Source organism: Nyctibius grandis, chromosome 16 (genome assembly GCF_013368605.1).
Source record: "Nyctibius grandis isolate bNycGra1 chromosome 16, bNycGra1.pri, whole genome shotgun sequence".
In the NCBI taxonomy this organism is placed as follows: domain Eukaryota; kingdom Metazoa; phylum Chordata; class Aves; order Nyctibiiformes; family Nyctibiidae; genus Nyctibius; species Nyctibius grandis.
The window spans coordinates 5397958-5425631 of NC_090673.1; the positions used below are offsets into that span (position 1 = coordinate 5397958).

Genomic DNA, 27674 nt, shown 5'->3' on the forward strand with positions numbered 1-27674 from the left:
CCTCATTAAGACAAAAGAGGAAAGCTCAAACCCTCTTAACCCATCCCTGCCACCCCACTCGTTCCGGCACCGTGCGGGGCGATGTCCCCCGCTCCCCACCTTCCCAACAAGGTACCGACAAACCCCCGCCACGTCCTTCAGAGGCACTTAATCCATTACAGATGCCACAAAGCCCAGCTCGGGGAAGCGCTGGGCCAGAAGAGCAAACAAACAAGGCAGGAATAAAGCCCGTCTCTCAATGAGCGGACCCAGCGCGTGCTGGGGTTTTATTTCTTTCCCCACTTCTCCCTCTGGCCGACCACTTTTTTTTTTTTTTAATGATTGCATTTCACTTGCCGCCCGGTAACAAAGCCATCACCTCCGTCCTGACTCCGGGGAGACGAGTTACAATTACAAATTACCACCACAATTAGTGCTAGTTCTTAGAGAAATTAGAAAGGGGAGCGGGAGGCCGGCGCGCGATTGATTGCTCTTCATCCTGCTTTACGGTGACCTTGCTCTGGAGACGATGATATTCCTTCAGCCTGGAAAAGGGATTTAAAAAAAAAAAAGAAATTAATTGTAAATTAACAGTAATAACACACATTTCCTTTCAATTAATTTAAGCAGAATGAGAGGGCGTGAAGAGCAGGCGTTTGTTAAGGCCTGTACAGTTTAATTATATTTTTTTTTCTTCTACGAGATAATGTAATTAATTTATCTTAGAGGGGTGGGGGGGACATGGCAGATCGGGGAGAACAAAGCAGTTAACAGGCAATGGAAAAATTAAGAGCCCATTATGTAAATGCAGCGTGTTTTACAGCCCCGGAGTTGGGGGGAGCACGGCAGGGTCTGAGAAATAAGTAAAATAACGAGGCTGGCTGTGCTGGGGAAGGCTGTAATTAGGCAGGGCTGGTGCTGGGGGGGGGGGCTGGCTGCATCCCAGTGGTCGAGGGGGGGGTTTGGGGGGAGGCCTTGGTGCACCCTGAGAGCCCAAGCTGGGAAGGGGACGAGCCCCGGGGGTGCTGGGGTCTTTCCCCCCGCCTCGACCCTGCAGACCTCAGCGAGTTGATGTTGATGAAGCCGGTGGCATCGGCGGGCTCGTAGTCCCCTTGGACGTTCATGCTGTGGAGAGAAAGGCACCGTCATTGGGAGAGGGGTCCTGGGGGGTCCTGGGGCTGCCTTTTGGGAAGGATGTGGGTGACCCTGGAGCCGGTGGCTCCCCCGGGCTGGTGCCCACTGCTGCCTATCCTCAGCTGCCAGCGGCTGTGGGGGGCTCAGGGCAGGGTCCCCACCAGCCCTCGGGAGCAGCAGAGCCACAGGGCCACCTCGATGGCCGTCCTGGGGCTCCTCAGGCCCTTGTAGAGACACAGCCCCAAATTTCCCTCTGTGGTCCCTCGTGTGCACCATCACCTTCCCTCCTGGCGCTCTTGCACCAAGCAGGGATGCTCGCCCTGTCCTGCATCCGTCCCCCGGGTACGGCTGTCCCGTGCCAGGCAGGGACATTGCCCTGGGCAGGGAATGGCGCCCTGGGCAGGGGACATTGCCCAGTGCAGGGCAGCGGTGCTGGAGGACACCCCTGGCACCGATGGGGTTTATGGTCGCGGCGGCCGGTGCCTCGACGCAACCCCGAGCGCATCCCCCTCCCCGAAGGCAGCAGCCACCCACCGAATCCAGCCCTGACGGTTTCCTACATCCCCAAAACACACGGCTCATTTCCCAGAAACTGCAAACCTTAGAGGAGGAAGGGGGGGAAATAAAGAAGAAAAAAAAAAAGAAAGAGTTTACAATGATTTTACCTCCCCTGACGGGCTACAGAAAAACCTCTGTGCTTTTATTTTTGCTCATTCGAGTGGTTCTGACCTGCTCTATAATTACGTTACTTTCTACCTACTGTGCAGAGGCATTTCCACACAGCTCTGCCTCTCACAGCTTTCTCTCGAGTTCCTGTGACGCCGTCACTCAAAGGCTTTCAAACCAGCGATGTAGAAATCAAGAAGAAAAGGAAAATGGTTGGAGACGCAGGGAGAATAAGTGCCCCTGCTTTTCTCTCCCTCTCTCTTTTTCCTCCGTCCCACCCCCCCATCCTCCTTTTTTTTTCCTTCCCTCTTTTTTTAATTTTTTTTTTTAATACTTTATTCATTTAATCTCTCCAAGTGAGAGCGTGAAGCATAATGAAGGGTTGGGATGGATTATTAGGAGCTGTTGATTTTGAGGGGGAGGGAAGGGGGGAAAAAAAGCCAGAGAAGAGAAAGAGAGAAGATAATTTGACATTTACTCCGGCTGATCTAAACTCATTCGGGTGTATTTGCGGCTTATAAAGTGTTTAGAGAGATTGAAAGGGGTTGAGGGAGGGCTGGGGGGGAGCGAGCAAGAGAGACAGCAACGTGAAGAAAAGGGAAAAGCCGGAGGAAAAAATAATATTAACTTGAAAACACAGCTCGTGCTTTGGCCGGTCGCTTGGCTGGGAGGATGGTGTCACCAGTGTCACCGGGAATGGGACAGGATGGGATGGGATGGGGTGAGATGGGACGGGACAGAGCAGGATGCAACAAGATCAGATGGGATGTGACAGGATGAGATGGGATGGGATAAAATGGGACGTGATGGGACGCGATGGGATGAGATGGGACGAGATGCTCGCTGCCACCGCCCCTGCCCACCCTGGCCCCCCAAACCCCACTCACCTCACCAGCTCCTCGTTGTATAGCGACCGCGGGGACTCCCTGCCCAGGATGTAGACGTGGCCCTTGAAGACGGAGAGGCGCACGGTGCCCACCACGGCCTCCTGCGAGTGCCCGATGCACTGCCGGAGGAACTCGCACTCGGGGCTGTGCCAGAAGCCTGCGGGCAGGAGGCAGCGTTAGCGGGGCACAGGGGAGGCTGGGGTGCCCCGGGGTGCCCATGCAGTGTGGTCCCCCCCAGGCTAAGTCCTGCAAGGCAGACCCTGGGTAGTTTTCAAGGGAAAAGATGCAGTTGCAAGACCAGGAGAGGGAAATAAGGTGCTGGGACACCCAGGTTCAGCTCTGAGTGTTGGAGGACCCCATGTGTGTGTCCCTTCCCCTTGGTGGCCCTTGGGTTCCCACCTGGGAGAGGAGGCTGGAAGCAGCTGATGAAGGAGAGGCAGTGGGGCCATTCTCCTTCCAGCTCCTCTGTGTGGGGGGCCCTGGCAGAAATTAAAAGCTTTGTTAAGTTGTTATGAAACTGCCACTCAAAAACCAGCATCTCAGTAGGGTCAGGTAGAGACAGACAGACGGACACAGAATCTGGGGGGGACCTGATCCCAGCCCCCGGGATGGGGACGAGCTGCTCTCCCCTGGGACAGGCAGGGCAGGGATCAGCCCCGAAGGTTCAACCCCAATCGTGGGCTCTGCTCAGGGAGACACAGCCCCACAGCAACGCTTCACCCGCAACTGGTGCTGGCACCCACAGAAAGCTCCATCTAACCACAACCACGGCAAGTGCCTCCCCTCCTGCCCCGGCTCCAGCTGGCACGGCAGCCCCCCGGCACCCCAAGCCCCAGGAGCCCGGACAGCAAGAGCTGGGCTGAAGCCCAGGCTGGGTGTTGGGGTGACGTGTGGTCACACCGTGGCCCCCCAAAACGCATCCTGCAGGAGCAGTGGTTGGCATTGCCGTCCACTGAGGGCATGCAGAGGGGCCATGGCCCTGCCTGCCGCCCCTGAGCCCCCTCCAGTCCCTAAGCGGGGTAATTAGCCGGGGAGCCCTCAGAGACCCGGAATAAAGCCTGGGAGATGGAGAGGGAGATAGGGGTGGGGAGAGAAAGAGCCCATTCACCACCCTCGGTCATCCCCAGGTTTTATCTCTCCATCACCCTCCCGCTCTGCTCGGACACCAGTGCCCTCTCACCTTTCCCTTCCCAGCTGGGCTCCGGGGGCTGAAGCCATTAAAGAAACAAACAATTTCTTTTGTCGTTTGGCCTCGCCAGCCCCCGAGCGGGGCCGTACCCTGCAGCCTTGTCCCTGGGATCTGCGTGGCCCTGCTCCGAGGCACAGCATCAAAGCCCTGCATCCCTGTACCACCAAAACCATCTCCCTGACCCAGACTCCCCCTCTCCACTGCCCCACCGTGGCACAGCCAGGGGGTTTGAGGACCCCCTTCCCTGCAATTGGCACCGCCGTGTGGGCAGGGACCCCAGCTCCGGGCAAATACACCCCTCTTTTTGGTAACCACCCTCCAGATACAATGCTTCAAACATCAGGACTGATGTAGGGCTGTTGCATCCCCGTAAAAATAAACCTGAGATGCATTAAAATAATAACCAGCTCCTTAAATCCCAACTCTGACAGCTCCAGGTGCAACGAAGCAACCCCCCTCCTTGCAGACACATCCCCCCTGGGAAGAGATCCCCCTTAATGACCTTCCTGCCTTGTAACCCCGATCCTGCCCTAATCACGTCGTGGGCAGGGGGACAATGGCACTTCCACACCTGGCCGTACCGGCTGGGACAGGAGCTGGCTTCAAAGCCACCCCTCCACAATGGGATCAATGGGGACGGGGGGAAAGATAAACACTAATTCTCCTAATATCAGGGACTAGTTGCAATAATGAGGTGTTAAAGGAAGGTGAGCTTGAAAGCCTGGCCTCCAGCATGGGGACCCCCAGGTGCTGTTTGCACCCCGTTGGGGTTGTTCCTTGGATTCGGGCTCGGCTGCCAGGAAGGTCCAGGACCACGCTGAAAACACCCCGGGGGATTCAGCATCTGGAGCCAGGGAAACCACAGCCTTCGCCTGGCAGAGGTGGGGAGGGAGAAGTGAAATCACGATTCCCCAAGCAGCTCTTTAATCTGGCGGCTTCACAACAAGCGAGTGGTTAGAAAAAACCAAACAGGTTTATGCTTAAACTATAAAAAAAAAGTAGTCAAAATAAAGGCAGCCCAGGACAAAGTCTAATAAAAATAGCCAGAGGCAAGAGCGGCATCAGAAAGTGAATTAAGGCAGGAGCTGTGATTCAAGGGGAAGGTAATGGAGATTTCTGCAGCCCCAGGAGCCCTCGCCGTGCCAGGGCCCTAAAATATGGTTTAAGCAGCAAAGGGGCTCAGGTATTAAATGGCTGTTGCCAAGGAAGATGCAGGAGGAAACATCCTTGGAGGGGAAGGTGCGAAGGAGGAGCACAGGCATCAGAGACTACGGGGGAGAAGATAGACTGACCCAGTCCCACTGGATCTGCTGCTGCCCAAAGCCCGAGCTCCTGGAGTCAGGGGATTGTCCCATGGAAGATCCCATAGGAATCATCCCAGCCCTTGTGGTTAGAGAGCAATGCCTGAAACATGATGGGAGGAGGAACTGTAAGGCTGAGGAATCGGGACATGTGAAAGATAAAAGTGGTGTTTGGCTGAGGGGCAAGAAAACTCCCTGGGATGGGGTCTCCAAGGATGTCAGCTCTGAACCAGGCAGGGGACGGAGGGAGAGCCGGGCCATGGGGACACACCGCTGTGCTTGGAGCCATGCAGCAGGCACCCAGGTGTGGGCAGTGGGGTTTTGAGCCCACCTGCAACATTTTGGGCTAATCCTGCTTCCTTCAGCTTAGCACCAGCGACCAAGTCGGGGCTGATCCACGGAGCAGACCCAAGGGTAGTGCTGATGTCCCCTCCTCGGGTGCCATTCCCGACTGCCCCCAGGCATAGCAGCGTCCCACAGCCACCCGTACCCCGGCGGCCAGGGCCACACCACTTCCAGAGCCCCCTGTGCCACGCACCCCTGCGCTTCCCCCTGCCAGGGCACGGGGAGAGGCGTCCAGCTTCACATCCCACAGCGGGGACGGCCACACCGGGAGCTTGGGTGCTCTTGTGCCCCATACCCTGGTGTGCTCTGATCCCTGTGGGGTGAGGGCAGGCAGAGAGATGGAGGGGGTCAGAGGGGAGAGCTGAGCAAAGGTGGTGTAGGAGACAAAGGGATGGTGAGTTACAGCCTGTGAGACGCCCAAATGTGTTGGATGGGACAAAGCCATGGCACCGGGCTGGGAGAGACACCGGGAGCATCCTGCACCAACAAGCCCTCGTGGAAGGTGGCGTCACCTCCCGAAGGCAGCCGTGGGACCCCCTTGGCATGAAAACAGGGCGTGGGGTCAAGCTCAGCCCTTGGCATGAGCAAACCCATCTTTTCCCCTGTGAGCAGCCTCAAAATCCACACCTGGATTTTCCAGCCCTGAGTGCACGTACCAGCGGGACCTGCAGCCTGCGGTACTGATGAGGGAGGATGAGGAGGGCTGGTGGGATGCTGCCAGGCTGAAGGACTGTACGTACCGTTGTACACCAGCTCGGAGAATTTCAAGGCGAGCCCCTGCTTGATTTTCCGTACTTCCCGGTCCATGGTGAAGGCCTCGATATCTAAATGCGCGTGGTATAGGATCGTTCCCGCTGGGGTCTCATAGATACCTAGCCATTTTTCCAGGCAGGGGGAAAAGCAGAAAAAGAGAGAGAAACGAATGAGACCAAAACTGTCAGCAAATGACAAAAAATAATGACTTGGCTGACAGAAGGAGCTGTGGTCGAGTGCATTCAGTCCCAGCTTGCTGTAAAATGCATCTGTCATTATATTCATGCTGGGGCTGAGACAGTCCACTCCGCACCTTGCGGAGAAAATTTCTAGATTCCCCTCTTTGAAGAGGCACTCTGACGAGGCTAAATGACAGGGTTTGGGAACCGATCCCCCCACCGATCCGTGCCCAACGGTCTGCGGCTGAAAACCTGTAATTAAAGGAACGACGCGGGGCACAGGCACGGGGAGCGCAGGGCCTGAAATACCCTCCTCTCCCCTCGGCGGGCGAGAAAGAGCCTCGCACGTCCACTGTGGAGCAATGAGGCTACCTGGGGGCTGGGAGGGCAACCTCATTTGGGGCTGGCAGGGCCCCCCCCAATCCCTTCCCACCTGCCCCCACCATTGCATGAGGCCTGGGGATGTAGGGATGTTAATTATTTCGGTGATGGGGACTAATGCCACAGGCGAGCTGCTCCCTTTGTTCCAGCTGCTCGGGGCTTATTTGTCACATAACGTGTTTACTTGGTGTTTAAATGTGAGGGTGGCCACGCAGGGCTCTGCTCCCGGTCGGATGCGGGTGGAAAGGTGGTGGGGGAAATGCTGAACTGGTCTGGCAGTGAACACAGGGCAGGCATGGCTGTAACTTGCCCGTGGCTGCTCCACCAGCACATCCCTGTCCCCTGCCCACCCACGGGGACAGTCCCCTCCCAACACTGGGCATCTGTGCTGTGGCACAGCCATGGGAATGGCAAAGGGTACCCGCACATTGGGTTTTGCTGGCACACAAAGGAACCCCATAGGGAACCGGCCGCACGGAAGGGGATGTGTCCTCAGCCAGCCCCAGCCCAGAGAGGGGGTAAGGAGAGACCACGGGGCTGTCAGGGGGCTCAAACCCACACGGGGTTCTGCCCACTCAGTGCCCTGGAGAGTGGCACCGGCTTAAGCAGGGTCCTGTCCCAGGGTGGCCACAAGTCCCATAGACACAACAGGAGCCCTATCTACCACAGCACTTCCACCAAACCTCCTCCCTACCAGGGTTCGCGATCTCAGCATCCTACAGGCACGGGACAGGTCTCTGGCCCAAAGGTCTCCTCTCAGGCCACCCCAGCGATGTTGCAGCCCGGTCCCTGGGGGCAGGTCACAGATGCTCACCAAGCACCCATCCCCATGGGGCTGTGGGAGGAAACAGCCGAGCTAAAACCAAAATACAGCCGTCCCCACAGGCACGGCCGTGGCACAGAGGGCTGCTGTATGCCCCCTCCGGACCCTGACCGTGAAGCCGGGCCTGCCACTAACACAATTAATATTCCCTCTCCTTCCCTTAGGAGGTGTTAAAGCCAATTTGGGCTGACCAAAGGTTTGGGTTTACGTCTTGACCCCCACATCCTGCCCGCACCCCCTGCCCGTCCCGTTCGACCTGATGCTAGAGGATTGGGGACCGGAGCGTGACAGCCAGGGCAGAGGGGAGGGGAGCTGACAGCCATGCCCCCAGCCTCGCCACCGAGGAGACAAGAGACACCTTCAAAGTGACACTCGCAGCGTCTCCAAGTGTCTATTTTCATCTCCCCGTGTTTACAGGAAAAAGACAGAGGTGTCAGCGCTGGAGCCTGGTGAAGCTTCAATCACCCCATAATTACCACTGGGGAAGGGGGGGGACTGGAGTGGGGAGGGGACATGGTGGGGGGCAGCCAAGGAGACAGCTGCCACTGCTTAAAATTTTCTAATTTGTAACCTCGGCTGTCAGTTCACCTCCATCCGAGCAATTTTTCTATGCTGAGTGCGGGCTGTCACTCCCGACGGCAGCCGCGGGCCAGCACGGGATGCGGTGGCTTCCCGAGGGGAAGGGGAGGGCGATGCTGCCCCTGGGAAGATGCTGCCCAAATTTCTACCACTCGTCCAGGGCTGAGGCCAAGCATGGCCCGGTACGGGATCAGCGCAGGGAAGGGGTTGGCCACTTTCCTCCTCCATCTGCTCAGTTCATGGAGGGGAGGAAAAGGGAAGAGGAAGGAGAGAGCCGAGGGGAGGAAAAGCCCCAGCCAAAGGCACCGCTCGGCTCTTTTGGCAGTGGCCGTCCCCTCCTTCCCACTTCCTCCCCACTGATTTCATTTACTTCACTTAATTACCCCCCCTTCGGAGTTAAAAAGATAATTTGACAACGAGGATCTGAACAGGCAGAAGAGGCAGGACCAGGCTCCTGCCGCAGCCGAGAGCCCCCGGCCGAGCCGTGGCCCCCCTGGACAGCAGCAGTGCCGCTCCCCAGCACCCCATAATTACCTACCCTCCTCCCACTAAAACAAATAAGCCCTATTAACTCGATTTTGCTGTAAGAGGCTGTCGCAGGCAGGCTCAGCTCACCCCTCACCCATTAGGCCTTAACGAAGTTCAATTAGGAGCTTAGTAAAAATCAATGCAAATGAATTTTTCTCCTCTCCGACTCTGTGGTGCAGGAGCCGAGGGAGAGGAGGCACCTGGCCAGAGCTTTCGCTGCCACCACCATGGAGGGCCCTTGCTGTGCTGCAGATCGCCCGTGCCTCAGTTTCCCCAGTGGAGCGGGGGTCCCAGGGGAGAAGGGGTCCCTGTGCAGAACCCTGAGCCGGTGGGGCCACCCCACACCGCTGGGATTTAAGGGATCATCTCCCACCTACGAGCCCAGGTCCCATCTCCTGCCTCGTTGACCCTTACCCCATTTGGGGCCCAAAATGCTCCTGCAGAGCAGCGGTGGGGCCACCCCGAGCTGCCCTGCACCCCAAAATTCCCCCTGGGGGGGCAGGTACCGGCAGCACCCTCCTGCTCCGTCCCCCTCCCGTCCCAGCGCTCGGCTGCAGAGCATCTCTCGGAGCAGGTTTCCGAGAGATTTCTGCTAATCCCAAGGAGGAAAACGGGGGGGCAGGATCCTGCCCAAAGCAAGGGGGGAAACCCGCCGCCAAGGTCTCGTCCCCGCCGTCCCCAGAGAGCTGGGTCCTCCCGCGTCTGCCGGCGCACAGCCACGGCAGCGATCGCTCGGCAATGTCATGCAGGAGACAGACGTGACAGTTAAATGGGGTTTAGAGAAATTATTAAATGCTGGAAGGGTCACTAGAGCGTGTCAGTGGCTCTTAAAAAAATAAAAGAGATTTTGACAAATTACTCAGCATCCTACAAGCAAATGTGCAGGCTGGTGTGTGCTGGTTGGGCTTGGGTTTGTTTTTTTTTTTTTCCTCTTTCAGTTTTAATTTGATTATTCAAACTCGGATCAAGTGATTTGGGGTTTTGTTTCTCGCCTTTCGTGGCTGATGCTCGTGCAAAGGGGCCGATGCCCTGCGGTGGGGAGGGCAACTGCGGTTGAGGCTTATCAAAATATTTGCTGACACCCTGCACAGAGGGCAAGTTTAAAGAAAGGGAGCATCTAATTAGGTATTAATGAGATTTAAAACAAAAGAGTGGGGGCAAGGAGATGGGAAATGACGCCGAGCCACCTCGTTACTCGGTTCTGCATGGTGCAGCTCCCTGCCTCTGGAGATTTCCAGTGAAGCTGATCCTAATGGATGATCAATACTGAGAGTCATAGCCTCAAAAATGTATAGATAAACCAAAGAATTGGCTTTCAAAAAACCTCAGTGACTTACATGGGCCTCCTGCGCTTTGTACCTGTGTTACAGAGCCTTGCACCCTCCAGGACCTCCCACGAGCATCCTCCCACACAAGCCCACAATCCGCTCACCTCTGGACTTCATCCCCACGAAGCGGTTCTCCACGATGTCGATGCGCCCGACGCCGTGCTTGCCCCTGCGGAGGAGAAGGGAGGTTGCAGCAGCCCCAGCTCTGCAGCAGGACACGGGCAGCCACGAGAGGTGGTCTGGAGCGGGGGGACAACGGGGGACAAACCCCAAATGACAGTGTGGCCAGCCCCTAAGCAGCACTGGTAGCCATCGGTAGTGACCCCCAGAGAGAACAAGTGACAAGGAGATAGAGTTCCTCTCCTTTTCCCCTCCTCTTTGCTGTGCCACCAGCCTCTCCATCCTCGCTCGCTGCTGCAGGCAGCCGTGGCACTTGGGCCACTGGAAAATAAACCAGGCAAGGAGACAGGACATGCTGCAGCTGTATTCCTGACAGCCAAAGTAATTTTAAAACCGCTTAATTAACATTTTAAAAGTGAACTACATGGAAAAGTTCATTCCCATTCAGTACTGGGGCGGGGGGGGGAAAGGCAGAGGCACAAAGGAGGGTGGCCAGGGACTGGGTGGCACTTGGTGTGGGGTGGGAGGAGCGGGTGCCCTCATGGGTGCTGCTGTATCCTTGGGCAAGCCCCTGGGGATGGCTCTGCCCTGGTGGCAGCAGGGACCGGGCATGGGGCGGCACAGGGCAGAAAACCCCAGAGAAACTGCTGCTACGGAGGCAGGGGGAGGACAGGGTGATGGGCCTGGCCAGCACTTCTCCGTGCCCCAAAAAAGCCAGCTCTCCACCCAAAAGGGACGCTGAGCCCCCTCGGGCAGGCAGGGTGAGGCAATGCCCCCCGGTACGTGGAAGCTGGGGGTCTGGGGCTGAGCTGGGAGCAGGGGCAAAGGGTGCTAGTGGGCAGGGGGTGCCTAGGGGCTCAGCCCTCACCCACCCGTGCGGCTGGGGCACATGGTAAACACGGAGGGTGTTAATAGGACTTTTTAACCCTCCTTGTGCGCAGGGAGCATAAACCCTAAATACTCCTGTGTGCTCCTGGACTCTGTGCCCATCTCTGCTTGCTGGCATGAATGGCACAACTGGGACCCAACTGAGATGGTCGCATCCTCACCATGCTGACCCCATCCCTGGGCTCATTGGGATGAGCCTGCTGCGAGCATCCCTCTTCCACCCCACCCTGGGGACCCCGGGGACGCTGCCCTCATCCCCGCTGCCAGCTGGCGGGGAGGTGGCAGCAGTGGCAGGGGACATCGTGGCACTCACGCGATGTCGTTCAGGTACACGAAGAGCTCCAGGGCCGAGGAACGAGTGGCTCCATCCCCGGCGTTGGTGACCTTCACGGGGACACCTGCGGAGGTGGGGAGGGAGGACAGGCAGGATCAGCTGGTGTCAGGATCCCCCCGGAACATCACCCCACGGGCGTTAAATAGACGTGACAGATATGAACTCTAAATAACTTCTTAAAAAGGCATACCCAGGCTGGTGCGGGGGGGAGGCGAGGGGAGGGGGACCCACCTCGGGAGAGAAGCGAAATAAATAAATAAAAAAGGCCATAAAAACGTCCCCCCTCCTTTTCCCCTCTCCTCTCCCTCTCTCTTTTTTAGGGCCTGTGAAATTGCAACCAGGCCCTTAACTAATTGAATTTCACGCTCGGCAATTGTCTTATGGCACAGCACCTTCTGTCCCACCAGTCCCTGCTGAGGAGGAGGGGGCTGACAAATGTGTGTCCCCCTCCTCTCCCCTGCCAGCACGGGGGGTGTCTGTGGGGGACCCCCACACCGGGGCACGGCTGCTCGCACACGCACGCACACGCACCCCGCGGCGGGGTGCTCCCTGCCATGAATTAATTATTGCACTTTTCTTTTTTTTTCTCTTTTTCCCTTAAATTTCTTTTTTTAAGGGCGCTGGGCAGGAGCAAGGGCGGGGTGGGGGGATGCTGAATAGAAAGAGGCATTTTTTTTTTTCTTTAGCGGTGTGAAATGAGCAATAAATGTATTAGGAAGCTGACAAGGGGGCTGCGGGGCCCACAAAGAAAAGCGGTGCGGAGTTGGAGGCTAATCCCCCCTCCATCTGCCCTCCTCATTTCCATCGAACACGCTATCAGTTGCCAATCAGCCTCAATGCCTCCCTTTCTAGTCTTTATTACGGAGGCGCCTGCGAGAGCCCTGGCTAGTGATGGGGGCTGTCAACCCCCCCCTCTGCACCCCCCCTTAAACCCCTTATTTTCCAGGGGTTTATAAACTCAGTTGTAAATTGCTATTAAATGTAACTCGCGGCAATAATGAACCTTAAGCTGCTTCTCGGTGCGGATGCCCCCCCGCCCCGTCTCCGCGCCCTCCCCTCGCCCCGGCTCTTTCTATTCGCATCCTCCACCGGGGTATTGGCCGGGGTGCGCTCGGCGGAGAGCCGACGGTGTCAGGGCCGTTGTTGGCGAAAGCTGCTTAGCCTTTAAAATAGTTAATAATTAGATTAAAACTTCAAATAAATTAACTAGGGGCTGAATGGGCTGCTGGGAGGGGGGCTGCTCCTTGCAGGGGGATCGTTATAATGGAGCAGGGATGCTGGTGGCAGGGGGGTGATGGGGAGGGGGTGTCCCCCTCTGAGCGGGGTCTCATCCCGCTTGCTACTGCTGCCAGGATGGATGGTGGCACAGGGATGCCTGTGGCTGGTGGAGGTGGGAGATGCTGCCCTATGTCCCCTCTCCAGGTGACAGCTCCTGGGCTGGGCCCCGCCACACGTCCCTGGGGATGGAATGGGGTGTCCCCGTCTCCTTCGTGCAACACTGATAGCACCACTGGCCAAATCCTGCTGGAGAATCTCCCCAGGGTGACACTGGCCAGGGTCACCTGCATGTCCCCAGGGCCACCTGTGTGCCACGCTGTGGGAGAGGGCCTCCGTACCTGCTGCACCTCGACGGCTGGGGTGGGGGTCAGACCCCTCTGCACTCTCAGGGGGGTCCCAGCGAGCCCCCTGAGATGTACCCAGACCCTTTGCACACCTTGAAGAGCCCCAGATTGCTGCAAGCACCATCCTGAGCCCTGACGCCACGGGTTGGGGGTCACCCCGCCTGCTCCCACCCTGGGGAGCTGCTGGTGTCCCTCAGTCCTGCCCAGGGAGTGGGGTTCGGCTTCGCGGGGCAGAGGCACGAGGGGCCGGCTGCAAGGAGGCGCTTACCCCGCTCAAACTGGATCTCCAGCACGTCCGGGGTGTTGGGAGAGGTGGCCGGATCGCAGGTCTTCGTGTAGAGCCCGGCGGGGGCCTGATTCTGCCAAGGGTGGGAAGAGAAGAGGGAAAGTCAATGGCATTGGCACCGCCAACCCCACCAGCAGCCCCATCCCCATCCCGCATCCCCATCCCCAGTGTGCATCCCCATCCCAAAGCAGGGGCCAGCACAGCACAGCGCCGGTGCTTAACGGGGCCCCGGGAACAAAGGGGTTGGAAGAATCAGCCAATTTTCCCCCTCAACTTGATCTCATCTTTCCCTCCGCTGCCCCCCCAGCTGGAGGTGGGATGGCTGTGGAGAAGCAAGCAAGGCAGGGAAAAGCGGGCCGACGGCAGCGAGCGGCAGGTCGCTGCGTCCGCGCGCCACGGCCGGGCTTATTCGGCGCTCACCGAAAAAACTAATGAGGAGGCCTGACCCTGGCAGGTGCTCCAGGCACACCGGCTCTTTCATGGTGTCCCCGGGGTTAATACACACCGAGGAAAATAGAGGAACAAAGCAAAAACCCATTTCAGAGCATATCAACCTTTATGTATATATTTTTTCCTAGATTTATAGGAAAGAGGCATCTTATCTCCATCAGAGCCGGGCCACCGGAGGCTCGGGTGCCGACGATGAATTGCCGCAATTGAAGCGCGTGCCAGAAGAGGGGGGACAAAATATATAATACAAAAATCTTTCCGTCCCGGAGAGCAAATGCTTTGCAATTTCACATGCCCCCTCAGCACTCACGCACGACATGGCTGCGTGCGCTGGCCCCAAAACACTTTCGAGACGGTGTTTGCAAACTCCTGTCTCTAAAAGGACCCCTCCCCACCCAGTCGCGGCTCCAGGAGGCGGAGGGGAGGGAAACTGAGGCACGGAGTTTCTCCAAACTGAGCCGCTCCTGCTGTGGTAAACTGGGATTTCCACCCAAAACCCGGCTGGTGGGAGCTGGAGCTCTGGGCGTCCCTGGGCAGTGGGGCTCTGCCTGCACCCAGGACCCTGCCTGCGTCCCCCACCCGCAGCCTGGCCCGTGCTCCCCCTGCTTCTCTCCTTTTTAAAGCACAACTTTTCTCTTGCTCGCTTTTCCCCCCTCCTTTCCAGTGAGGAAAAAAGGACAAGGTAGAAGCAAGTTAAAGAAAAAAAAAAAAGGCAAAAGTGATTGCTTTAAAAAAAATTTTAAGCTTTTTTTCAAGGAAAATTAATTTCCTGCAGAAGTTTAATCTAAAATTTTTGAAGATGAGAAATAAGCCTTTTAGTGAAAACTTGCTCTGTTTTTTTGGTGCAATAAATAGCAAAACCCAATCACTGCCAGCACCCGCTGCGAACATCCCTGCCGCCCCCTCCACATCAGGGGGACCCCCCTCGCCTCACCCCAAACCTCGGGGTGCACGTCCCAGCAGCAACCACGGCCAAGTCCCGGGAATACAGACACAACTACCCCAGCACATGCTCCAGCAAAACCACCCTCACGTTCCCATTTTCTCTCATTTTTGCCCCTTTCCCTTGTTTTAAGCAAGAGGCGCACGCACATGCACAGATTACACGGGCTGCGGATTTCAATTTTACATCGTCTGGCCTTTCCTAGCCCCGATCACACTTATTAACTAGACGAACCCACGAGAGATGATGAAAAACTTTGAGTTCAAAAGGAAAGATTGTGGGGGGGTGTTGGGTGGGAGGGGAAAAAATACCGGAAAGTATTAAAAACTCTTTACTAAACATTGGAAGTCAAAGTCAGGTAGTTTCCAATTTTCCAAGCCAACTATGAAAACCTCTATTAAATAAAATAACTAAATAGAAATAAAAGTGACATTTGGCTTGCATTCCATCATTACGGTGCGAGCCTGTCCTCTTTTTATTCTCTCTCCTAAAAGCACAGTTCAAATGACAAATAGTTTGTTGCAGCGTATCAATGCCTCCTATTTATCCCTCCCCGCAGGGGGGCTAGTCCTGCGATGTCATCTTTAAAGGGGAGAGAGGGGGGAAAAAAAGGAAAAGAAAAAAAAGGAAAAAAAAAAAAGAAAAAAGGGGGAAAAAAGGGAGGAAAAAAAAGGAAGAGTGTGTGGAAAGGGAGAGAGGGAGGGGGGAAGAAAGAAGCAAGAAAAACGGGGCAAGAAGAGAAGAAATTGGAAGCAAATGGTCCATGAAGTAAACCATGATGCAGAGCTATCGATGCCGCAAATGGTTTATTCATCCGGCTGATATTGTTGTGCCCGGGCCTGAATGAACTCTTTCAGAGTGCCATATGAAGTTAAAGCAAGTAAATTTCTATCTTTCTCCGCATTAGCTGCCTCATTGCCCTTCAATCGGGCCTCACAGAGGCAGAAAATAGCTCAACCATCTGCTTTCAAATCCCTGCGTTTGGCAGGTCCCGGGGGTTTGGGGAGGGGACCCTGCCGTGCCTGGCACCCTGGATCCTGCCGCGGCCACCCTGGCACCCACCCTGGCCGGGGAAGGGGACAGTGGTGACACTGTGCTCCGGGAAGCCATGTCCCGGCGCTGGCGAGGGAGAGGTGCCCGAGTGGAGGATGCTCGGGGACGGGGTCACTGCTCTGTTCTCTGCTGAACTGGTCCCATTTTCCAAGCTGGCGCTGGGAAGGATGAGGGCTTGGCAGAGCCTCGAGACCGGGGGTCTTCCCCAAGGGGAGAGGTGCTGGGTGCGGAGGGGTGGGTCAGGATGGGTGCACAGGGAAGGGCGCAGGTCTGTCCCTTGCTGGCTCCAGATAGAGGCATGAAAACCCATCCCTGTGCCAACCGCTCTCCTGGAGGAGGAGACCCCCCTCCCAGGGCCTGGCTTTGTAAAGCCCAGCCCGCAGACACCCCTCCAGAAGGCACCGAAGGGGAACCGGGACCCTCTCTCCACCTTCCTCTTCCTCGGGGACCCCACCGGAGGCACGTGCCAGCCCAGCCGCAGCGAGCCGGTCGCGGTCCCAGCCAGCTCCTCTCCCTCTCCGCCTGCCTCCCCCTCCTCTCCCGGGCTGTCTAATTAGCGCTGATGGATCGTGTAAGGAGCCGCCGAGCGTCGCGACCCGCTGGAGCATGAACGGCGCAGGCAGGGCCAGCGGGCCGCCGGACCACGAGCCCCGCTCAGAGGCAGCCGGGGCCGGCCCCACGCCTCCGGAGCGACGTGCCACAGCACCCACCGCCACCAGGTCCTTGGCCCCATCGGCAGCCAAAGCTGGTCCTGTGGGTGCCCTTGGGGTCTCCAAACACCACCCCATGAAAGGGAAGGTTTTCCCCCCAGACAGTGGGGATGGGGAGGTGAGGAGGGCCGGGCGAGCTGCAGGCATGGGCAGGGGACCTGAGCTGCAGGGGCCAACCCAGACCTCCATCACACCCCAGTCTCCAGTCCCCAGTCTCCCACCAGCGCCTCATCTGTCTAATTGCTCCTTTATTGCTGCCCCGTGACATTGTCCCCTCCGGTGTCACCCTGAAACAGTCCCTTCCCCTATTCACACCGGCAGCAATTAACGTGCCGGGAGAGGCAGAGGGGCCGGGGCGGGCGGCAGGGCCTCCCCACCGTGCACGGCCCGCCGTGAAATTTCCAATTAGGCTGCAAACACACGCGACGCCCTCAGCCCTGTGCCTGCCATGGCGGCCGTGATCGATTACCTTGGGGTTCTCCAGGATCCCGGCTTCGTAGCTGCAGCACACAGGGAAAGAGAGAGAAGTCACTGCAGCACCTGCAACCCCAAAACCCACCGGGACGACCCCCCCCCATTCCCACCACCCCACGAGGATGGGCATAAAGACATGTTATGGATCTCCAGGAGCAACCCTGCAAGGAGCGCCAGGCTTGGGAGAGCCCAGAAGGTGGATGCTGCCATGTGGGATGTGGACAACTGGGCAGGAAGGGAGGCTGGAGAGTTTGGGGTTACCCTTGGCCAGCACATGGTGCAGCAGCCTGGGACTCTGGAGGTGGGAAGGGCTGTCCTGGCCATGCAGGGTTGGGGGGGATCGGGGTCCCAGGCTCTGGGGGATCGGGGTCCCAGGCTCTGGGTCCTCACCCCACGGGAGCTCTGTGCCCACCCGGTCTCTCACCTGATGTGCATGAGGTTTTCATCCATGCTCCAGGGTGTCTGGGGCGTCACAGGCACCGGGATCCCATGTTCCTGCCGAGAGAAGGGGAGTGGGGCCGAGCCAGCCCGTGGGCAGAGCCAGCCCCTGGCAGCACCGGCTCCTGTGGGATCAGCCCCAAAAGTACCAAGGCACAACCCACGGCCACCAGCAAGGCAGCACAGAGCAAGGCAGACATCTGTATCCCTCCCACCATGAGGGTGTCCTCGATGGGGACATCAGGGACACAGCACTGCTGGGAGAGGAACGGCTGCCCCAGCCCTGCCATAAGCAGAGATGGAGCCCCAGAGCACCCATGGCCCCAAGCGATGGACATGTCAGCACGGACGGTGGGTGCTTTTTTCCAGGTCCAGGATGGCACATTCCCCCAGCTGGGCTTCTCGTCGAGGGGAGGTGACACGGGGACAGAAGTCCCCAAAACCACAGTATGCTCTCAGCCTCAACAGGACTGATGCTCTGCTGCGAGCGGACAACACACGTGTCCCCACAGCTCCGTGCAAACATGTGGTGACACGGACATGGGGCAGCAGGCATTCCCCTGAGCCCAGGCATCCCGAGCGCGCCGTGCCTGGGGACGCACGGCCCTGCACCGGCGGCCTCCCCAGCACAGCACATGGCACCCAGCCCAGCTCCCTAACAGGGTCACAAGCGCGCTCCATTATCCGCTGACATTTCAATGGGGGAAATTGCCTGTGAAGACGAGGTGAATATGCAGGGGAATTAGTGGGAGAGGTGGCATCCAGAGCCGGTGGGGACATCACCCACCCTGCCGGCATGGCGAGCAGTGATGTCCTGGCTGCAGGATGGCCATGGCGAGCCAGGGACGGAGGCAGAGGCTGCGGGTTCCCACCGTGCCCTGGTGTGTCCGTACAGCCCGTACACTGCCAGGCAGCTCTGCCATGTCAGTGTCACTGCAGCGGGGACATCAGCCAAGGCCTTGGCCAGGGAGGGAGGAGTAGGGGCTGAGCAGAGGCTCCTTGTTTGCCAGGAAGAGGGGAAGGAAATGCTTGTGGTTGTTAAATCATGGTCCTCAACCCATCACCTGAGACTGGAGCAAGGTCCTGAGATACCTCCTAATGTTGAGGAGGGACTAACTCAGTCCCGCTCCCAAGGGAACATTGCCCCAGGCTCATGGGTCCTGGTTTGCTGGTCCCACACCACATTCCCAGTGTGGGACCCCCCAGCACCCCCGTCCAAGGCTTTGGAGGTGGGTGCTGGGCAGCCTTCACCTCCTCGACCCAGGCCCCTCTGCAGGGCTGCTCTCCTGCCCACAGACCTTGCCATGGGGAGAGCAGGCAGGGCATGTCAATGCTTCTCATGGGCTTCGCAACACAAGCTTGGGCTTGCTGGGAGGGCAAAACGCTGCCTGCTGGGTGCAAGTGCTGGGGATCGCCTGGCTTCTCCAGGAAAAAGCGAGATGAGGCCTCTCCCTATCCCATCCCTCAGGTGGATGGAGCTACGGGTGCCTCCCAACCCCCTAAAGCCCCCCCAGAATAATGCTGGGGGGAGACCATGGGCTGGGGGACAGACCTCAACCCCGCCTGGGGTCAGACCACACTCCCATCAGCATCTGTCCTCATCCCAGCACCCTCGTGGGTGTTGGCAGAGGACATTTCACCTGAGTTAATTAAAGCCAAGCAATTAATGCTGAGCGCTGTTTACCCTGAGGGGCCGCACTCAGCAGTGTGGGGCTGGGGGAGGCTGTGCCCTCTGACGGGCTCTCCCCGTGCCATCATCACACCCGTCTCACCCAGGAGGTATAAACGCATCTTTCAGAGCCACATGCCCACCAATCGCAAGCCACGAGCCCAAGATGATTTACATCTGCCCTCTGTCTCCTCCTGGCAGCCAGGGAAGCCCGTGCTCCCCAGCCCATCCTCGCCCCACACTGATTTTCCACGTTATCACTTCAAAGAGGATCCTCCGAGTCCAGACCCATGCACCAACGTCCACCAAGGCATCTTGTTTTCAGGGCACAGCCCCGACGAGCTCTGTCCCACCCGGCTCTGCTCACAGCGATGGCTCATCCTGGAGCAGCGTCCAGGAGAGCTTCACCTTCCTCGTTGAGGTGTTTCAGCCTCGGCTATTTGTTGGGACGAAGTGGCTGCTGGAGCAGGGCTGGCTCCAGCCCCTGGGCAGCAAATCTACAGCAAGAGCTGTGCTGCGGCGGCACAGATCCCTGCTTTCCCTGGCAGCCACCGAGCCCCAAATACAGAATCACAGACTGGTTTGGGTTGGGAGGGACCTTAAAGACCATCTAGTTCCAGCCCCTGCCACAGGCAGGGACACCTTCCACCAGACCAGGTTGCTCCAAGCCCCATCCAACCTGGCCTTGAACACTGCCAGGGAGGGGGCAGCCACAGCTTCTCTGGGCAGCCTGGGCCAGGGTCTCACCACCGTCACAGCAAAGAATTTCTTCCTAATATCTCATCTCAATCTCCCCTCTTTCAGTTTAAAACCATTCCCCCTCATCCTATCACTACTTATAACTCCCCAAGTGCTGAGGCGAGCACATCCAGGCGCTGAAAGGACCTGGCCAAGACGTCTCCCTCTCCTGAGCATGAAAAAAAAAGGAAACTCCCTTTTTTTTTTAACACCAAACATAACCAGAGACCAAGAGGCACTACAAACCCTCAACCCCCAACATTTCCTCTTTGAATGGGGTCCCAACTCATTTCATTTCCCTTTTTTCCCCCCCTTACAAACAACAAAAAAAAACCTCCAAACAAAACCCCAAACCCAAAACACATGTTCCATTTTCCATATAATAAAACCACAGCGCTCTTAATAACTCCCCTATTTGACAATTTGTTTGGCAACATATGGAAAGCTCTCGTAAACTCGCCCCTTCATAATACACCGGCAGATGGCAAACACAATCCTCAACACGCCGCTCTCGGTGGCCCTAATGGGCTCGGAGGGCTCCTCGCCCCGCTCTGCACCTCTCCTTCCCAGAGATCACCCAGGCAGCTTCCACGGCAGCTATTTAAAAACTGAAGCAATTTTCTGGTTTATGCACAGAGCTGCCTTTTCCCTTTTGATTGATTGAGCCGAGTTGTCAAGCAGTGCCATGAAGTCGCTAAAAAAGAAAGGTATCCTGGTGGGCACGTAAAAACCTGATGCAAAACTTCTAATATGTTTTATTGCAACTTGTACTTCAAAAAGGAAAGGACAACAAAGGCGAAGGTATTTGCTTTGTCTATTACACAAGTCAAGGAGCTGGTACCCATTTCCTTGGAAAGCGGGTTTCTGTTAATAGCCAGGTAATTATGGGGCTTTTAGAAAGGAAGGAGAAAAAAAAAATAGAGTGGGGAAAAAAAAACCCTGACCAGAAGGCTCCAGCGTGGTGCTACAGGGATGTCATGCAGGGCTTGCTGCTGGCACCCACCAAGCCATGATGAGCATCCTGCAACCACCCCGAGCATCCCGTGACCGCCCCAAGCATCCCACCACTGCCTCGAGCTGGCTCCTACCTTGGCGTAATCCATCAGCTCACGGCGCCCGGGAAAGCGCTGGTAAAACTCAGGCAGCCTCCACGGTGCGATGACCTGGTGCGAGGGCAGGAGGGTGAGATGAGAAGCCTCCAGCCCTCTTGCAGCCCCTGGCCCCTTTTTGCCCCACAGCACCATCCCAGAGGGCTCCGGGCAGCCCTGGGGAGCTGGGACCCACAGGGTGCTGGTCCCCCAGCCGAAATTTAATCTTCCCACACAAGGGTGGAGTAACCCAAACCCCTGACCCTGACAAGGCGCTGGATGAAGCATCAATTATCTGGCAGCTGCCTCAGTACTGTTTCCTCTGTGGCCTGGTAGTGTTTGGGGTAAAAATAGGTCAATTAAGGATCATTACAGCCCCCTCAAATGCTGAAACGTCACTTCGTGCAGCTGGCAGCTTGTTAAAGTGAAGCACAGCCGCTCACATCGGTGTTAAAACAAAATTCCCCCCAGCTGGGGAGGGGTCCAGGAGCCCAGCGGTGTGGCCCCAGGCAACAATTTTGTGTGCCTTACCTTGATGTTAGGGCACAGGGCATAGCAGGTGAGCTCAAACCGAACCTGGTCATTGCCCTGAAACACAAATGGGAGATGCTGAGGGTTCACCCTGCACCAGGCAGACGAGGACCGGCTGTTTTCCTGCTCCCGGCTGCTTTCCCTGCACAGGCATGGGACCAAAATCCCCCAGCCAGGAGCTAGAGGGGACATGTCTTGAGGTCTCAGCTCCAGCCAGCACATGAGACAAGCCGCTTTGTGGGAAAAGCTCCCAGCCCGTGGCTTGGGAGACCCTCAGCTTGCAAATCCCTGCGAGAGCCAGCAGCCAGGAGGGATGTTCGGCTGATGCGACCAGGGACTTCATAGACTGAGGGTCTCTGTGCAAGAGGGGGGTCACACCTGTTCTCCCAGTGATGGCACTAGGACGGGACTGCTGGCTATTTTCATTGGAAAAGCAAGGTCTGAGGCTGAGGACCCACCTATCCCCCAGTATGGAGGGGCAGCAGGGACCTGGGCCAGGTCTGCCCCATGAAGTCACTCCTGGTCCCTCTCTGAGGCTGGTTTGAACCCAAAACTGTCTTTTGTGGTGCTCCTGATAGAATTGGGCACCGAGTGATCAAAACCTCGATGCAGCTCATGCACCGGGCTCTGAGGGAGCCTGGCTGACCCTGGGGTCACCCAAGAGCTGTACTGTCCCCTGGGCTGACGCTCCTAAAACCAGAACTAGTAGAAACCCAGATTTGGGTATTTTTCCCTCCACAGGCATAAGAAGACACATAGAGGGAGAAGGCGAGGGGGTAGAAAGACCACGGTGTCCAGGAGGATGCAGCAGCTCATAATTAAATAGCACTGAACCTCCTTTTATCTTAATTGGCCTGCACTGATGAGGTCCCGCTAATGAGGCCAGGTACCTGGGAAGGGGCGAGGAGCGAGCCTGGGAGTTATTAGCACTTCCAAGAGAATAGCACTCACCAAAGCCTATTTTCCACCAGCACCAAGGGGCATAAGGACCCCCCCTCCCCTCCTCTTGGCCCTGGCCTGGAGGATACATTTACAGCCGGGCTGGGAGATCCCCGAGGACTATTACACGCAGGCGAGTACATCCACCAAAGCACTCATTTCCCTTACAGCCCCAAAACAAGTCCATCTGCTGCAGCAGCGGGGACACCGCAGATGGCCCGCATTTAAGACGGCGCAGCCAGGGACGGGGCGCAGCCAGGTCGAGTTACCCACGCTTGGTCCCTGCCTGTGCCCGCGGCTTAATGGTTCGGGGAGCAGGCAGAGCCTGGGGAGCAGCCGAGGGTGCCCCTGTGAGCAGGGCTGGCTGGCACAGGTGGCACCGAGGAGCGAAGGGGACATCGTTGTGCCAAGGGTGCATTCCTCCAGCAGGTGCTTTAAAGGGGGATGCTGGGCAAAGGGTGCTGGGAACCCATCGCAGCAGAAGCAGGGGTTGTTTCAGCCACAAAGCCCCCCCAGCTGCCCATGTCCCCGGTGCTGATGTGTCCCTTGGCCATGCCCTGCCTGCACCCCACATCCCCCTTCTAGCAGGGTCCTCCACCACAGCTGGGGACACCCAAACGCAGCCCCTTGCACTGAGACCCCTCCAGATGGGCACCTCGCCTTTGCCCCGGACCGAGACAGTCCCTGTGGGATGGGGAGGAGGAGGAGGCGGCATCCGGCAGGTCCTGGGTGCACGCACAGCACCCAAGGTCCCCTCAGAGCCACAGCTGGGACCGGCCAGGCTTGTGGCCTCTGGTGACAGTGTCACCCTGCCCCGAGTGTCCCTGCACAGGGCTGGGCAGCGTGCGGGCAGGGCCAGGGGGTGGCCCACGGCCACATCACGCAGGTCCCACGTCCCCCGTGGCAGAGTCCCCCTCCCCGGACTGGGCTGTCCCCACGGCGCCTTTCCACGGTCTCTGGCTGCCTCTAGTGGCAGAGGGTCCTCGGTGCGGCCGGCGGCGACGGGGACAGGGATGGGGACAGGGATGGGGACAGGGATGGGGACAGGGATGGGGACAGGGACCCGGACAGGGACAGCCAGGGATGGGGATGGGGACAGCCGCACCATGCCCAGGGTGCCCTGAAAGGCCCCGAGCAGTGCTGGCTCAGCCCCAGACGGGTCCTGGCCCGGGCAGCCCGTGGCTGCAGCAGCTGCTGCCGCAGGCGGGGGGGGTTCGGGGGTGACCCCAGCCTTCCCAACAGTGAGAGGGAACCGAAACGGGGCACAGATCCCAGAAGGGAGAAGGAAATGTCGAAACGCTTCCCCACAGAGCACCCACAAAATGCCCTGTGCACCCCTCCTGGCACCCACATCTTGGCCAAGGGACTGGCTGGGTCCCCCCACAAGCACCCCAATGCCATCCCTGCTGGGGTGCCCCCGTCCTCCCTCACCTTGCCAGTGGCCCCGTGGGCAACATACTGGGCTCCCTCCCTCCGGGCGATGTCCACCAGCTTGCGGGCGATGCAGGGCCGTGCCAGCGCGGTGCCCAGCAAGTACCGGTCCTCGTAGAGAGCGTTGGCCTGCACCGCTGGCCAGATGAACTCCTCCACGAACTCCCTGCTGATGTCTTCGATGTAAATCTGCCAGGATGGAGAGAGCCCCATGATGGGAGGATGCTGAGGGGGGTCTCGCTCCTCTGGGGCTTTGGGGGTGCCATGGCAAAAGGTCCCTTTGCCTCCCCTTTCCTAGATGCTAATAAAAGACTTTAGTGCAAAACCCCTGGAAAAGGGATCCCTCACTGGTACTGTCCCCTCACGGCGGCCCCAGGCACAGGGTGTGTGAGACCCCAGGGCTCAGCCCCATGGCAGGGAGCAGGGGGAGCTCAGACCTCCCCGGGCACCCTGAGGGAGGGACACTGTTACCTTCTTGGCCCCCAGTGCCAGCGCTTTCTTTTGCGCTGCCTCAAAATCTTCCTTCTGCCCGATGTTGGCCTGGAAGAGGGGAAAAACAAACAAGGCTAAGTTTGAAAGGAGACCACAAAACCCAGCACAAGCTCAGCCCGACATGGGGCATCATGTGAGGCATGGCAGAGCCTGAACTAGCTGGGCTTGAGACCACCCAGGATGGGCAGGAAGGGGGTTGCCCCCCCCAGATGACATGCTTTGGGGCCATACCTTCCTCTGCCAAGCCCTTGGCTCTGCCCTGATGCGCTGCCCTCATTAGCAGAGGGTCATTTGCTGGCAGGGACAGGCTGTGCCACACAGAGCTGGCAGCTCAGCAGAGCAGCACCCGGGCTGGGTGATGGTTAACCAGCGAGAGAGGGGTCACCACCATGGCCACTCACATGCCAGGACCCCCGTCACCCACCCCAGGTCCCCAGACCCATTGCCCAGCACCGCCTCCACCCCAGCCCCCAGGGATAGGGTCCATGTGGGGCTCACCAGGTAGGCGACGACATCGTAGCCCTGCTCCTTCAGCCACACCAGGATGCAGGAGGTGTCAAGACCCCCACTGTAGGCGAGGACCACTGTGCCCTTGAGCTGAGCCATGGGGCTGGCAAAACAAAGGGAAAAAGGTTCATGACGGCCCCAACCCCTGTGCCACACGTCAGGCTGCTCTCGCTCAGCACAGGGACGCTGCAGCCATCAGTCGTGAAACCCTCCCTGGTGTCCCTGGACTGGCCATGGGGCCATCACTGGTTTGAGTAGGTAGAGGAGCATGTGTTGGAGGTGCTGGTGCCAGGATAAGCTCTCCGATGAAAACACAGGCTCCCAGCACCGCTCTCGTTCACGGGCAGTGAGAGCTGCTGCCATGAGGTGCTGGGTGCCCCCCGGGACAGCCCACTCCAAGCTCCCAGTCCCAAGCGCCCACCGGCACTGCCGGGTATGCAATAGCTGCAGTGCCCAGCCCCACATCTAATTAATGCTTAACAGGCACTTGTCCTAATTACGCTGCCCCATGTTTCTCACCAGTGTGAAACACCTACGTGGGGATTCGGTGCCCCTCACCCTTCGGCCGAGGAGATCGAGGACTTCAGCCAGCAACAGGAGATGGTGAAGGATGCGGCAGCCCAGAGCTCAGGGGGAGGAACGGGGGATCCCGCTGCGGGAAGGGGCTTCAGGGCTGTCCCGGCGGTCCCCAGGCCAGGCTGTGGATCCCAGGGCCTCACGAAGAGGCGATGCCAGCTGACCCTTGGCCGGGGAAGGCACAGGGCGCAGCCGGCCAAATCCCGTCCCGAGCAACTTCCACGCTGCCGCCAAGTCAGCACAATACTGCTCCCGCTTTTGCAAGCTGGGAAGGCGCCGTGCCGAGCTCCTCCGGGCCGGCCCCCCAGCACCTTTCACAGCGGGATGCGGTTACACCGGGGTGTGCCCCAGCACCCCAGCCCTGCCAGCACAGTGTGGGGCCTGCACCCCGCGGGGCATGGCGTGGGAACCTGCACCCTGTGGGGCATGGTGTGGGGCCGGCCCAGGTGCAGGATCTGGCCTGCTGCTGGGGAGCAAAGGGGTCCGACAGCCCTGCCACCGCGATTCGGCTCCCTGGGCCTGCCCGTGCAGGCAGCACCCAGCACCCAGCCTTGTGCAACCGGCGTTTCCCGGCCCTCGGGGCCCCGCGGGTGTGACGAGCTGGGCCCCTGTCTGCAGCCGGGGAGGGTCAGCCGTTCCCTTCCTCGCCAGGGCATTTCCAGGAAGGCAGTCGCAGTTCCCGAAAGGGCCCAGCCCAAGCGTGACGCTGCACCTGCGGCTCCTCACTGGGCAAATTCCCTCCTTTACACCCAAAACTCATCCCCGCTGCTGCCACCAGCATCGCGGATGCCACCTCTGAGACCGGGCACGCTCGCTTCACGAGTGGCCCGGCAGCAGGTTAGAGGAAACACCCCCCAACTTTCGCCTGCTCAGACACATTGCGGGACCCAGGGCACCTTGCCCGGGGGACACATCCTGCATCCCAGGAACAGTGCATGGCCACCAGCACTTCCAGCTCCAGAAACGGGGCTCGTGCCAAGCCTGCCTGCCCAGGAAGGGAGAGCCCCGAAGCTTTGGCGTTAGGTGGTAATAAATCTGAGCAAACAAAGCTCAGCGAAGGGGACCGTGGCGGGACTTTCTCAGCCCTGATTATTATTCTGTAGCAATTTCCGTGTGAGTCGGGACAGGGTTTTTACCAGAGCGACTCTGGCTGCTCCGCTCCGCGGGAACACTGCGCTTGTGTTTTTAAAAACAAGAAAAAAAATAAAAGGGAAAGGGAATAAAAAGCTTGAAACTTTAGTACAGGGAGGAGCTGCCTTTGCCAGCTGGGCTGAAAGAGCAGCCTCTGCCCGGTGAGTGCTGCCCGCAGGCTGGGACGGGGCAGGGTCCCCAGGGTTTGCCTCAGCATCGCTCCCCCAACTCATGAGGGTCCCATTGTGCCCTCCAGCATCCCCAGAGCAGAGTGGGGAGGGCACGGGGTGGTGCCAAAACTGAGCTACGAGGGACTTGACTGCAGCCTGCACCTCCCAGTGCTGGGAAGGGGCTGGGACCCCCCTGCCCTCCTCCTGCAGGGACTTGCAAGCCCTTCTCCAGCACCCAGGGGTGGGGGAGATCCGTGGGTGAATGGAGAGGCGACAGCCAGGAGCAGGGGACCAGGTCCCCCAAACCAAAGAGCCCCCTTTCCCCTTGCCCACCCCCCCCTCCATGCCTTGTCTGCACTCACCCGCTCCCCAGGGTCCGGCTGCCCTCGGTGCTCCGGTCCGGTGCCTGGAGCATCTTCCTCCTCCTCCTCCTCTCTTATAGCCAGGCGTGGGCAGGCGGAGCTGCCTCAGGACTGTCCCCTCTGTGGGCACTGTCCCCAGGGGAGGCTCTGCCCTCCAGGCACACGGGGCAGAAAGGGGGGGGCAGCTGGCACCCCAAGCTGGGACGGAGATTGTACCTGGCCCAAGCTCGCTGCACGGCTGCTCTAGGGGCTGTCACCCATGTCCCCCCACTCCTGACCTCTGCATCAGCCTCCACGGAGCACCAAGGGGTTGGTCTGTCCCTGGGGACCCCACAGAGCCACCTGCCCCGAGGGGTGGGAAAATGGGGGGGCAGAGGGGAGATGGTGCCTGGCTGCTCTGCGACTGCCCGGCTTTCCTTCCCAGCACAGCGTGGAGAGGGAAGGCTGAATTTATTCGAAGCTCCATCAGGAGGAGAAGCAGGATCCCAGGATGGGGCAGGGGGCTGTGTATGGGGCAAAACCACCTTTCCCCCTTGCACATGCCCAGGGGACCCCAGAGCAGCAGCAGACCTGGTCTTGGGGGCCAGGAAACTCCTAACTCAGAGGACAGGACCTTATGGGGGAACCTCAGTGCCCCTGCACAGGTGCAG

The 27674-nt window shown here is 58.5% G+C and overlaps 1 protein-coding gene across 1 annotated transcript; it reads right to left on the bottom strand.

Moving 5' to 3' along the window:
* Nucleotides 1-326: 326 nt before the first annotated feature.
* On the bottom strand, nucleotides 327-27079 carry ASS1 (argininosuccinate synthase 1). Its single transcript, XM_068414013.1, has 15 exons — nucleotides 27025-27079; nucleotides 24777-24888; nucleotides 24258-24326; nucleotides 23787-23975; nucleotides 21417-21473; nucleotides 20886-20960; nucleotides 17377-17447; nucleotides 16948-16978; nucleotides 13305-13395; nucleotides 11394-11478; nucleotides 10177-10241; nucleotides 6242-6373; nucleotides 2667-2823; nucleotides 1039-1104; nucleotides 327-524 (listed from the first exon to the last, which is right to left on the bottom strand). The coding sequence occupies exons 1-15, from the start codon at nucleotides 27075-27077 to the stop codon at nucleotides 416-418; spliced, it is 1362 nt and encodes a 453-aa protein (XP_068270114.1). The 5' UTR covers nucleotides 27078-27079; the 3' UTR covers nucleotides 327-415.
* Between the last annotated feature and the right edge of the window lie 595 nt (nucleotides 27080-27674).